The 12,057-nt window shown below is 37.0% G+C and overlaps 1 protein-coding gene and 1 long non-coding RNA gene across 6 annotated transcripts; one reads left to right on the top strand and one right to left on the bottom strand.

Annotated features, from left to right (window-relative positions):
* Window positions 1-2,677: 2,677 nt before the first annotated feature.
* On the bottom strand, window positions 2,678-12,057 carry LOC141380534 (uncharacterized). 4 transcript variants are annotated; one of them, XR_012398672.1, is made up of 4 exons: window positions 11,797-12,057; window positions 7,898-8,071; window positions 7,206-7,259; window positions 2,678-5,522 (listed from the first exon to the last, which is right to left on the bottom strand). It is a non-coding gene; the product is annotated as an uncharacterized lncRNA (long non-coding RNA). The 4 variants fall into 4 exon arrangements; XR_012398671.1 differs by having other exon boundaries at window positions 7,153-7,259; XR_012398673.1 differs by having other exon boundaries at window positions 2,678-5,447; window positions 11,797-12,044.
* On the top strand, window positions 4,762-10,280 carry igfbp6b (insulin-like growth factor binding protein 6b). 2 transcript variants are annotated; one of them, XR_012398213.1, is made up of 5 exons: window positions 4,894-5,263; window positions 6,140-6,174; window positions 7,156-7,275; window positions 7,930-8,388; window positions 8,489-10,280. XR_012398213.1 is itself a non-coding variant. In NM_001161402.2 (4 exons), the coding sequence occupies exons 1-4, from the start codon at window positions 4,894-4,896 to the stop codon at window positions 8,041-8,043; spliced, it is 639 nt and encodes a 212-aa protein (NP_001154874.2). In that variant the 5' UTR covers window positions 4,762-4,893; the 3' UTR covers window positions 8,044-8,621. The 2 variants fall into 2 exon arrangements, 1 of the variants encoding a protein (NP_001154874.2); NM_001161402.2 differs by having other exon boundaries at window positions 4,762-5,263; window positions 7,930-8,621.

The following is a 12,057-nucleotide window of genomic DNA, read 5'->3' on the forward strand; positions in this document are numbered from 1 at the left end:
GTCTTGTCATCGATTATAATTGTAAGAGCAGCAAATAATAACTTGACTTCAAGTTGATCATTTGGAAAAGGGACATAAGGTAGATTTTTCTGATCAATCATCTGTTGAACTGCATCCCAATCATCACAAATACTCCAGAAGACCTATTGGAACCCACATGGACCCAAGATTCTCACAGAAAATAGTCAAGTTTGGTGAAGAAAAAAATCATAGTTTGGGGTTACATTCTGTATGCAAGAGATCTGCAGAGTGGATGGCAACATCAACAGCCTGAGGTATCAAGACATTTGTGCTGCCCATTACAATGCGAGGGCAAATTCTTCAGCAGGATAGCGCTCCTTCTCATACTTCAGCCTCCACATCACAAGTTCCTGAATGCAAAGAAGGTCAAGGTGATTCAGGATTGACCAGCCCAGTTGCCAGATATGAACCTTTTTGAGCATGTCTGGGGTAAGATGAAGCAGGAGGCATTGAAGATGAATCCAAAGAATCTTGATGAAGTCTGGGAGTCCTGCAAAATTGCTTTCTTTGCCATTGCAGACGACTTTATTAAGTTATTAGAGTCAGTGCAGAGATGTATGGATGCAGTCCTCCAAGCTCCAAGCAGTTTTGTTTCCTTTGTGATTCATGTTTTTATTTTTGCTTATTTATGTTTTCGAATTCCATTTTGGGACCTTGATCTTAATTACAACAACGTTTAACCATGAAAAGTTTAAAAAAGTGACTTTTATTAAAAAATTTTATAGTGTAAAATGATTTATTGTCTGGGTTGTTGTTATATTACGGTATAAAACCTTTTAATGAACTGCCAGCACATTCTGTGCTATTTTACAGACTTATTTCTCTCTATATTATTTCTTATACATTATATTATTACAAACCACTAAAATGTCAGTAAAAGTCCCTTTGTTAAACTGTAGAGTTGATTTTCAACATCAAACGTCGACAGAGAAGACATCAAAGTCCCATAATGCAATTCTCAACTGTAAATAAACGGAAAACACTTGTGAATCACAAAGCACAGAAAATTTTTACAGTGAAAACAAGGTTTGAAAATTTTATACATTTCATAAAAAATTCATCATCGCGATGACTTGCATGGTTATCATTATCACAGCTCTGTTAAAATGACCTAAAATGATGGCGGTAAATAGCCTAGTGGTTAATGTGCCAAGACATTGCAATATAGTGATCCAGCCAGATCTCACAATAAAAACTTAAGTATTTTACATATTGTCAGTTTAGTGGCTAATTCGTATGAGTTCAGTCGTCCTAAATTATATGATTTTTAAAAACTAATTCGAATTAGCCACTAAATCAAAAAATAACGTATTGCCATGAGATTGTGTTGGGTGATCACGATGACCCCATTTTGATTTCCGGCTCGAGTTAATTTGCTGATCTTTTTTTACTCTTCCTACATTCCTATCTATAATCTCCACTGTCCTTCCCTTCATTCATTCATTTTCTTTTTGGCTTAGTCCCTTTATTAATCCGGGGTCACCACAGCGAAATGAACCGCCAACTTATCCAGCACATGTTTTACGCAGCAGATGCCCTTTCAGCTGCAACCCATCTCTGGGAAACATACATACACAGTCATTCACACTTATACACTACGAACAATTTTAGCCTCTCCAATTCACCTGTACCGCATGTCTTTGGACTGTGGGGGAAACCGGAGCACCCGGAGGAAACCCACACAAATGCAGGAAGAACATGCAAACTCCACACAGAAACGCCAACTTACCCAGCCGAGGCTCGAACCAACGACCTTCTTGCTACCTACTGCGCAACTGCATCGTCCTCTCCACTGTCCTATAAAAATTAAAGGTGAAAAACCCTAAAATAAATAATTCATAAATTTTTCATCGGATTAGTCCCTTATTTATCAGGGGTTGCCACAGCGGAATGAACCCCCAACTATTGCAGCAAATGTTTAAAGCAGCGGATGCGCTTCAAGCTGCAACCCATTAATGGGAAACACCTATACACTCTCACATTCACACACACACACTCATACACTACCGCCAATTTAGTTTATTCAGTTCACCTATAGCACATGTCTTTGCATCCAGTGGAAACCCACGCCAACACCGGGAGAACATGCAAACTCCAGAAACGTCAACTGGCCCAGCCGAGACAGTGCTAACCACTGAGCCACCGTGCCCCCCATCACTCAAATTAATAATAATTATTAAAAAGTTAATAATTAAATAAAATGACACATGCATTCCACCAAGTGTTGTATCTGAAAATGAAGAAACAACAAACAAAATGTGCATCTTTATGCAGTTCTGTGGCAAACAACATACACAATGATATATGTGCTTAGATTTGTTTACTAATGTTTGTATTATTTAATTTACATTGGGCTTTTTGTGTGTGTTGTACTGTAATAGGAATGTTCGATTTTGTTCTTGATGGTATTGTTTGCTAAACCTGCATTTGGAAAACTCCAAATCCAATTTGGAAATCCATGTTTACCTTGTTTTTCACAAAACTGCATAAAGCTGCTTTATATACACTTCAAAAAGGGCGATTTGATGAAAATATCTAATTGCAATTATTCTGACTGATGTTGCAATTTGATTTGTAGCTTATTTTTGTAAGTCAAGCTTCAGCTCAGTAACTGACTATAATTTGACATTTTATGAATAACCAAAAACTACAGTATCAGCTAAAAACTTCTTTAATGTTCTATTGTTGTGATCAACTAACTTGAACAGCCTGAGGTTAAGTAAATTAACAGTCCCTGATTCAGAAGTACACGTCAGATCCATTTGTTGTCTGCTTTTGGCAACTAATAGAGCATTTTGAGACAGAAATACAGACATGTGTTTCCATTTTTTTCAAACTTTTTGAACTCATGACGTTTAATAAAAAAATTGACAACATCATCGTTTGCCAAAACAAGTCTTCTCTCAATCATTTAATCCACTTAAAGCTTGCGTTTACCAGCCTGGATGTTTGTGCATAAAACACCCACATCTCAAATATCAAGACTTCACCTTAAATATTTAACAGATAGGTTACACATTTACTCACACTCTACTTGTGTTTTTTTTTCTTTGTTTTTTTTTTTACACAAAAGAAGATTTACTGAAGAAAGCTGGAAACCTGTATCCATTGACTGCCATACACTGTAAAACCCAACACGTCAGGTTCTATCTGACATTTTTGTCAAAATTGAGTTTTGACATACTTATTAAATGACAACTTATTTAAATTATGGGATGCTTTTTTTATAAGTTATTTATATTTTAAGACATTTTATTTAAAAACAAATGTTACACACATACTGTTATCTATATGAAATGCAAAAACTTTAAAGCTCAATTATCTCAAAATCAGTGACGAGCAGTCAACTTTATTAAATGAAATGAGTGTAGTTAACTCAAAATTTACTAAAAGTTAATTTTTCTGATTTGAAAAGAGTTTTAAACTCAGTGTTAAATGTAATGAGTTCATTAAATACCTCATTACTTCAACTTAAATGGAGTAAGTTTACAGTACTCATATAGGTGATTTTTCAACTCAAATGGTTTGTAACAATCGGTTTCCTCAAACAGTTGGCGTGCCTTATCTTACTGGGTTTTACAGTACTTAGTTGGTTTGAGATCTCTTCATTTATCGTGTTTTATTGTGCACAAATTGCTTTGTTTACTCAAATGGATAAGGTTCACATTACTGAGGACTCGTTTTTTAAACTTTGTTGCAATCGGTTTCCTCAAAAGGTTTGAGTTACCTTAACTTTCGGGTTTTACAGTGTAATATTTGTTTTTCCTACTATGGATGCACTCAAAAGATTCCCTTTACTGCTTGTTCAAACTATTTATTTACTGTGAGCTGAACCAACACAATTCTTAAGTTTTTTGGGGGATAACTTAATTGTTTTAAGTTAAATCCACTTAAATTTGTAAAAACGATGAAGTTAACGTTACCGATTTGTGTTGGGACAACATTAAGGAATTGTGTGGAGCCCAGCATTTTTTTACAGTGTGTCAATGGTTACAGGTTTTCAACATTCTTCAAAATATCTTCTTTTGTGTTCAACAGAAATCTGATTTGGAACAAAGCAAGAGCATGTGAATAATGACAGAATTATTATTTTGGATGAACTATCCCTCAAACTTTTTTCCAGTCCAATAAAGACAGCAAATCAAAGAGTTAATGACTTATCGTAACTTCAAACTTCATCACAACTTCAGTAAGTGGCTTTTCAGCATCTCCACGATCTCAAAAAGTTACTAACACCACAACGCCACATTGGAAAGCTTGACTTCAACAAAGTGGCCAGTCTTCTCAGTATTCTTAGAAGCAACAGGATTAATAGAGCGACTCCCCACAAGCAAATTACCGTAGTCTGCGTGTAATCACCAGTGAAATGGAGTCCCTCGCTCTTCATTGTTACCATGGCAAAGATTACTAGAATGCTCTAACATTTTCACAGAAGATGCAGAAAGAAAGTAACCATCATAGCCAGAGTAAGTATCCTGGGCGAAGGAATGTTTCCAGATACAATAATGGGTTAGGGAAAGCTGGAGCAGAGCTTGATGATTTCTAAAAGGAAAAATAATCTCTCTCTCTCTTCCTCTCTCTCTCCTTCTTTCCACCCCCCTTACACATTCTCTCTCTCTCTCTCTCTCTCCCTGTCTCTCAGTCCCAGCCCCTGAAGGTGTCATAACTGTGCTCTCTCCCTCTCGCTCTCTATCACCGCCTTTCAGATCTTTAAAAGCCGCTGCTTTGCCGTTTCTCACTCGTTCTCGGTTTTGTATCCTCTGGCACTGCAGGGGGACTCACCAAGCAAAGCTGAAAAAAGCCAGCGCAGAAACAGAGAGAGGGGAAAGAGACTTCCAGAAATAGCATCAGCCACGTACGACAGGACCGAGCATGGAGAACCTGAGACCTGGACGCAAGATGTCTTTCCTTTCCAACTTGACAGCCGTTGTCCTGTTGCTGGTCGTCCACTGTGGATCCTGGTGTCTGGCGGGTCGCTTGGGCCCCCACAAAAACTGCCCGACATGCAAAGATGGGCACTTTTCGGGTGCAGGTCGGGCCTCCAGGGACCCGGCCGGGGCGGCCAGCACCACCGTGCTGGCGTTGGGGGAGCCCTGCGGGGTGTACACCCTAAGCTGCGCCAGGGGGCTCCGCTGCATACCCCCTCCGCGGGAACACAGCCCCCTTCAGGCTCTGCTGCAGGGCAGAGGCTTCTGCGCCAAACACAGCAGAACGAGTCCCACCGAGAGGCCCCGCCCCACAGGTAAGAGTTCCAGCCAGCAGATGCCTTTGCGGTCCCTTCCTTCCGCAGGCGGTGAGGGCTAATCTGCTTTAAGTGCCACGGCGAAATAGCTGGAGGATGCATTTCAGGTTCGACGGATATATATGCTGGCAAGCCGCTTGTGCTGCTGCAGTGTCCATATCAGAGACTTGCTAGGATGACAAAACTGTAACCGAAGCAAGGACATGTGCATAAAGTGCCGGGAATAGCTGCTGGTTTTGCATGTGATGGCTGTAAATTCCTGCAGGGTGTAAAGGCATTTCTGTGATTTGAGGCTTTCGCACGTCGTAAATACGCATGATGAAGATTACTTGCAATAATGGTGGGGGGGTTTGTATGTAATGTGAATATGCCAGGAGTGTGTGTGTGTGTGTGAGTGCAGGTGTGTGTGAGAGAGTATGTGCAGGAATGTGACAGTATGTGACACTATGTGGATGAGTGCTGGCTTGGCATGCATATGGGAATCAGAACAATTCAGAGGAGAAACAAGATGAGATAGAGTGCAAGAGTTTGTGTGTGTGTGTGTGTGTGTGTGTGTGTGTGTGTGTGTGTGTGTGTGTGTGTGTGTCTATAAGAGTCACCCACATTCTGACAGTGTCCTTTCAAGTATCAGGTGTCTCCATCTACTGTTTGCTTTAGGTCACTGCATCTCATAGACAGCATCATTTAACAATTAAAGAGAATGATTTGAGGAACTATTCCTTTAAAAAAAAGATACAACATGAAGCAGCATGTACTCTTTAAGTATAGCCAAACATATTATTTCAGTCAAATAATACTCAGTAGAGCCTTTTTTTCCTTTTCTAAAAAAACGCAGAGTCATTTTTCACTATTAATGTCTCTTTTTTAACTTCACAGGGCCACATCCTTCACACAGTGGTGAAATGGAAAAGGTGAGTTTCTCTTGGATTTCTTACTTAATTTCAATACAGCATGATAAATACCTCATTTAAAGGTTTATAAATTAATAATGATCAAATCAATCCACAGAAACATTTTGTAATTTATCCAAAGGCTTAATCTGTTGTAATTAATTAGCTTGATGTATCATGAAGCCAAGTCAGACTATGTATGTATGCATGTATGTGTTAAAATAATAACTGCTAAACTAATTTACAGACTTGTCATGGCATCTACAGTGCTCAGCATATATAAGTACACCCCTCACAAATCTTTCTTTTAAATTTGTATTTTTAATAGGAAGCTATACAATATTATATTTGTGCATATGCATTAGATTAGTCAGTGCTGATGCCAAATTTCGAGCTTACAAAATAAACAAAATAACTTACAAAATAACGGTCCAAAAACTTACACTAAAAAAAATTACACTAAATTTATGTTATAGAAAAATATTAAATACAAATTTAAAAAAGAGGAAAAATCAAGAGAAGCAAAAAATGGAAAAATTTTGTTGAAATTTTGTAGGTTATATTTTTATGTTTGCAATATTTTGCATGAATTTAATTGTATTATTTTTCAATTTCTAAAAATGTTTGGTGATTAAAATATTCTTTTAACAAATACATCTGTTTAATAAATCTGTTTTGTCTAAATGCACCGAAATACAGTGTGTATATTCAGAGAAATGGATCAAAATATTCATTTTCAAAATGGCATGTACTCAATTATGCTGAGCACTGTATACATTTGCTTCTCTCTGGTGATTTGAAGTGATTCTTTCATCCTCTGTTGCTTTTAATAAAATAATATATGAATAAATATATTAAATAAATGAATATTTGTATAATTAAAGTGAAATACCAAACAAAATATGAACCCCAAAATAGAACTGGATGTTCAAATGTCTCCTAGAAATAACACATGGTGTTATATGTATGATGGATGGCAATTTCTTTGCATTTCCTCACCAGGCTCCATGTCGTAAGCTGCTCAACAGTGTCTTGCGGGGTCTCGAACTCACCATTTTCCAGTCTGATCGTGACATCTACATCCCAAACTGTGACACTCGTGGCTTCTACAGGAAAAAGCAGGTATTGTTTGGCTGAATCAATAATCGCATGTTAAAAGAGGCATACAATGTAGTAGTTTTTCTACTTCAGAAGTTTACATAGAATTCAATGTTTCTTTGTCATTTTTCAATAAAGTAACCATTTAGTGTGCATTTTACATTTGTTTTATCGATTGTTATCCATTGCCCTGTTCTGAAACTGTTTTGATCATCATTATAAGTCATTTTGACTTGTTTGTATGGGTATGACCTAGGTATTACAATGTTGAGGTGGTTTATGAGGACATGCTATGTGTCCTCGTAATTAAAAATTTTAAAAATCAGACTTAATTTGCTACTGGTTTACAGTGAGGATTGAGTTTAGGGGTAGGGTAAGTAAAAATATTGTACATCCAGGTAGTTTTTAATCCCAGAATAAAGCTAGTCAAACTGAAAACAACCAGCTGGATATATGTTATCCCGCTTATTACATGGCTATCTGCCACAAACCTAAAACTTAGACACAAAACATTGTTCTGAGCAATAATAGTTTATTAATTCTTTAATTAAAGGCAAAGCAGAAAAGAAAATGTCACCATAATAAGTCATTTTGTCCTATTGTAATACCTTTAACGGTGTGTAAATGAGAAGTTAGAATGACGTACCAATTTGAGAACAATCTCTTGTTGTCTTGCAGTGTCGGTCCTCAAAGGGCATGCAGCGCGGCCACTGCTGGTGCGTGGATGAACTGGGCAACACCGTGCCATCACGTGCTGGGGAGGATGGCATTTTACCATGTGACGGAGAGTGAGGGGAGCGAGGGTCCCGCAGCTCTGAGCCTGGAGGAAGAGGAAGAGGAGGGGTAGACGGGGAGAGGGGATGATTTCAGCTTGGTGCAAGACACTGCCTGACCAGGACACACCAGGGATAAACCACTTCAACATGGAAACGGGCCCTCACTCCGAACGTCCAGAACACGTTCACTGCCATAAACTCGAACATTATGAATAAGACAGCGTCAGAATACAGAAATAATGACCACTACACCACATGAGCTTAAGTCAGTTGTTACAGAGATATTTCATTTCTGGTCCTACAGTGCAAGTACTGGTTTTGGTGGTTAATTGGGACACAGATTTGTATGGGTATGACCCAGGTATTACAATGTTGAGGTGGTTTATGAGGACATGCCTTGTGTCCTCGTAGTTCAATAATGGTAAAAATCATACTTAATTTACAGTGAGGATTGGGTTTAGGGGTAGTGGGTAGGGTAAGTAAAAAATCAAGTACATCCAGGTAGTTTTTAATAGCAGAATAAATCTAGACAAACTAAAAACAACCAACTGGATGTATTTTATGCCGCTTATTACATGGCTGCGTGCCACAAAACAAAAAAAAATTTGACACAAAACATTGTTCTGAGCTATAATAGTTTATTAATTCTTTAATTAAATGCAAAGCTGACAGAAACGTAAACGGCTGAATGGAGAATACACTAATCTACATATTATTCAGCCACAAGATGGCGTCAACCGAAGAGCGCTGTTTTATGAGACTAAAGGGTTTTATTGCGTGAAAACAACCGCCTGGATGTATTTTATCCAGCTTATTATATGGATACTTGCCACAAAACGTAAAAATTAGCCACAAAACATTGTTCTGAGCTATAATAGTTTATTAATACTTTAATTAAATGCAAAGCTGACAGAAATTAAAATGGCTAAATGGAGAATATACTAATCTACATGTTATTCAGCCACAAGATGGCGCCAAATCGCGGAAGGCTGTTTTGTAAGACTGAAGGATTTTATTCTATGAAAACAACCACCTGGATGTGCTTTATCCCGCTTATTACACAGCTACATGCCACAAAACTTATTTATTGGATACTAGCCACAAAATGTAAAAATTAGACACAAAACATTGTTTGGAGGTATAATAGTTTATTAATTCCTTCATTTAAGGCAAAGCTGACAGAAACGGAAATGGCTGAATGGAGAATACACTAATCTACATATTATTTAGCCACAAGATTGCGCCAAATGTGGAGGGCTGTTTTAGGAGACTGAAGGGTTTTATTTTGTGAAAACAATCGCTTTGATGTACTTTATCCTGCTCATTATATGGATACTTGTCACAAAACGTGAAAATTAGGCACAAAACATTGTTCTGAGCTATAACAGTTTACTAATTATAATAGTTTACTAATTAATTAAAGGAAAAGCTGACAGAAATGAAAATGGCTAAACAGAGAATACACTAATGTACATATTATTCTGCCACAAGATGGCACCAACAGCAGAGGGCTGTTTTATGAAACTGAAGGGGTTTATTCTGTGAAAACAACCACCTGGATGTACTTTATCCTGCTTATTATATTTATACTAGCTACAAAATGCAAAAATTAGAGACAAAAAATGGTTTTGTGTCGTAATAGTTTATTAATTATTCAATTAAATGCAAAGCTGACAAATGAAAACTACTGATTGGAGCATACACTAACCTATGTATTATTGAATCACAAGATGGCGCCAAACAGCTGCGGAGACAGACAGGCATATATTGTAATACCGAGAAGAGACTGTGTTATCAATTTCAGTGGATTAAATCTCGGAGTAACATACATAACTTTGGTATTTCAAAACTGACCAGAATCAAGTATTTCAGACTTGTCTTGTCATATGGCCATATAATAAGCGATTTTCACCCTATAAAATATATTACGCCTATGGAGAATCCTCATAAACCACCAAAACCAAAGTGTGTGTGTATATGTGTGTGTGATAGTAATCCGCGCCTATGTTTGTTTCTCAATGGGCTGTTATACAGTTTAAGCAGATGGGGTGATTATGTTTTTGAACCGTCCCCTCTCCCCTTCTCCAGTGATACACTGACTAAACTATACATTTACCTTCTTCATCTAATTTATTCTGGAGTATGATTAATACATTTCCTCAAATGCTTCCCATCGAGGACTTGCATATACCTTTGAATCGTCCACATTGTCATGTAATCTAAATGCTATCATAAATGTGCACGTTTGGGAAATACTCCATTTTTTCTTTTTCGTTCATACGGCACTCTGACTGCAAACACGCATCGTGGATTGTTTGTACATAAGTGAGTTTATTGTGGTTGGTTGTGTCATGAGGTGGAATATTCTTGAATGCTGATGGCTGTTACCTTTTTTGAGAAGTGGTTAGGCATATTTTTATATATTTCAGTATGCTATTTTATATATATAAAAATATATATAAATTGTTGATTTATTTAATGAACTACAATGCCATGTATTTTTATATTGTCAGCAGTTTTTCATTGTCAAAACAGAGCTTATTTTATTTGCTAAGAGAATGAGAGCGCCATATGTTGGTGGCACCATAAAAAGGGATTAAAAAACACACAATTTCAACCCCCTTTAGAGAGCATTTACTGCTGTACATGTGTTTTTATATGATTATATTATTATTATTATTATTATTATTATTATTTCATGTCATGGTTGTTTCGTTATTTATGTTGTTATGTTGATCCTTCAGTATTGGAAAGTGCTACTATATCGCTGCATTTTCAATATTTCAGATTGTATTCTGGGTATTTTGTTCAGATCTCTGTGTTTTCTCATTCCCACAATGCATTGAGGAAAAAAAAGTGCAAAAAATAATGTCTGATCAATGTACCTCACACTGATTTTGTTGTATCAATATATGTGCCAGTAGTTGTGGGTCCTTAAAAAGGAGCCCATCGCAAAGAGTATGTGTGCAAGAACTATGAGACAAAAAAATAAAAAATAAACCAATACAGAGAAAAATAAATGCATATGTTAATATAAAGTCGGTCTTGTTGCAGAATCTCTTTTAAAACTAAAATTACACATGCACAAATGACATATTTAAAAAAAAAAAAAAAGGAAGCAATGAATTAGCAAAGGCAACCAAAAAGAGCAGATGCTGCTGTTGGCTGCAAAAACGCAACCATATGGTCCTACAAATGTCCTCCTACAAATATTGCCTTGTGCATACTGAGCTATGGTGACTGTGCATTTCTGTGGGCTCTGAGATTTTGCTTACTAAGAATAACTTTGTGCTTGATCACTTCTTGCTATATTATCAGCTGCATATAGTGCTGTTTAAACAGTCTAACTCTCATATGATTAATTATTTAGAGTGCTGGGGGTTTTGTGCCAGGATTCATGCACATGTATAGTCCCACAATAATCCATATGCTTGTTTCCAAGGTAACACCATATAGCAGAATATAGCATGTCTGTGCTTTCATCATGCCCTAGTTTGAGAATTTATTCATTCTTTAATGTAAGAAACATTCTTGTACGCCTGTAGGCCTTTTTTGGGGGGATATATAAGCAAATATGTGCAGTATCACATTTACAGGTTACATTTAATATCGTAATTTAAATTTATAATAAATGAATAACTACATTTAGTAGTTTGTCGTCGATTTGTGGTGTGACAGTGGCATTAAAGACGTTAAAAAAAGGTATATAGAATTTATTACTTAATTTTTAATATCAACCGCTTCTATGAAAACGTGTGTGCGTGTTTACCTGTTCAACGGTGCCGTTTACGATGCTAGCTAAGATGGACGGTTGCAGTGGCATTGCTCTCATTCGTATGGTCTTCTGAAAAAAAATCCTATCAAGAGTTTATTTACAGGTTTTGGATCATTGGTTAGTAGCCCGAATCAAAAGAGTCCATCTGCAAGAGTATGTTGATAACGTGCCATCTCAAAATATGAACTCCTCCTTTGGTTGTGGCAAATCTGATGGGAACTTTTAATTCAGTTTCGCGAATCGATTCTTTTGAAC

The sequence above is a fragment of the Danio rerio genome, chromosome 23, assembly GCF_049306965.1.
Source record: "Danio rerio strain Tuebingen ecotype United States chromosome 23, GRCz12tu, whole genome shotgun sequence".
NCBI lineage: Eukaryota > Metazoa > Chordata > Actinopteri > Cypriniformes > Danionidae > Danio > Danio rerio.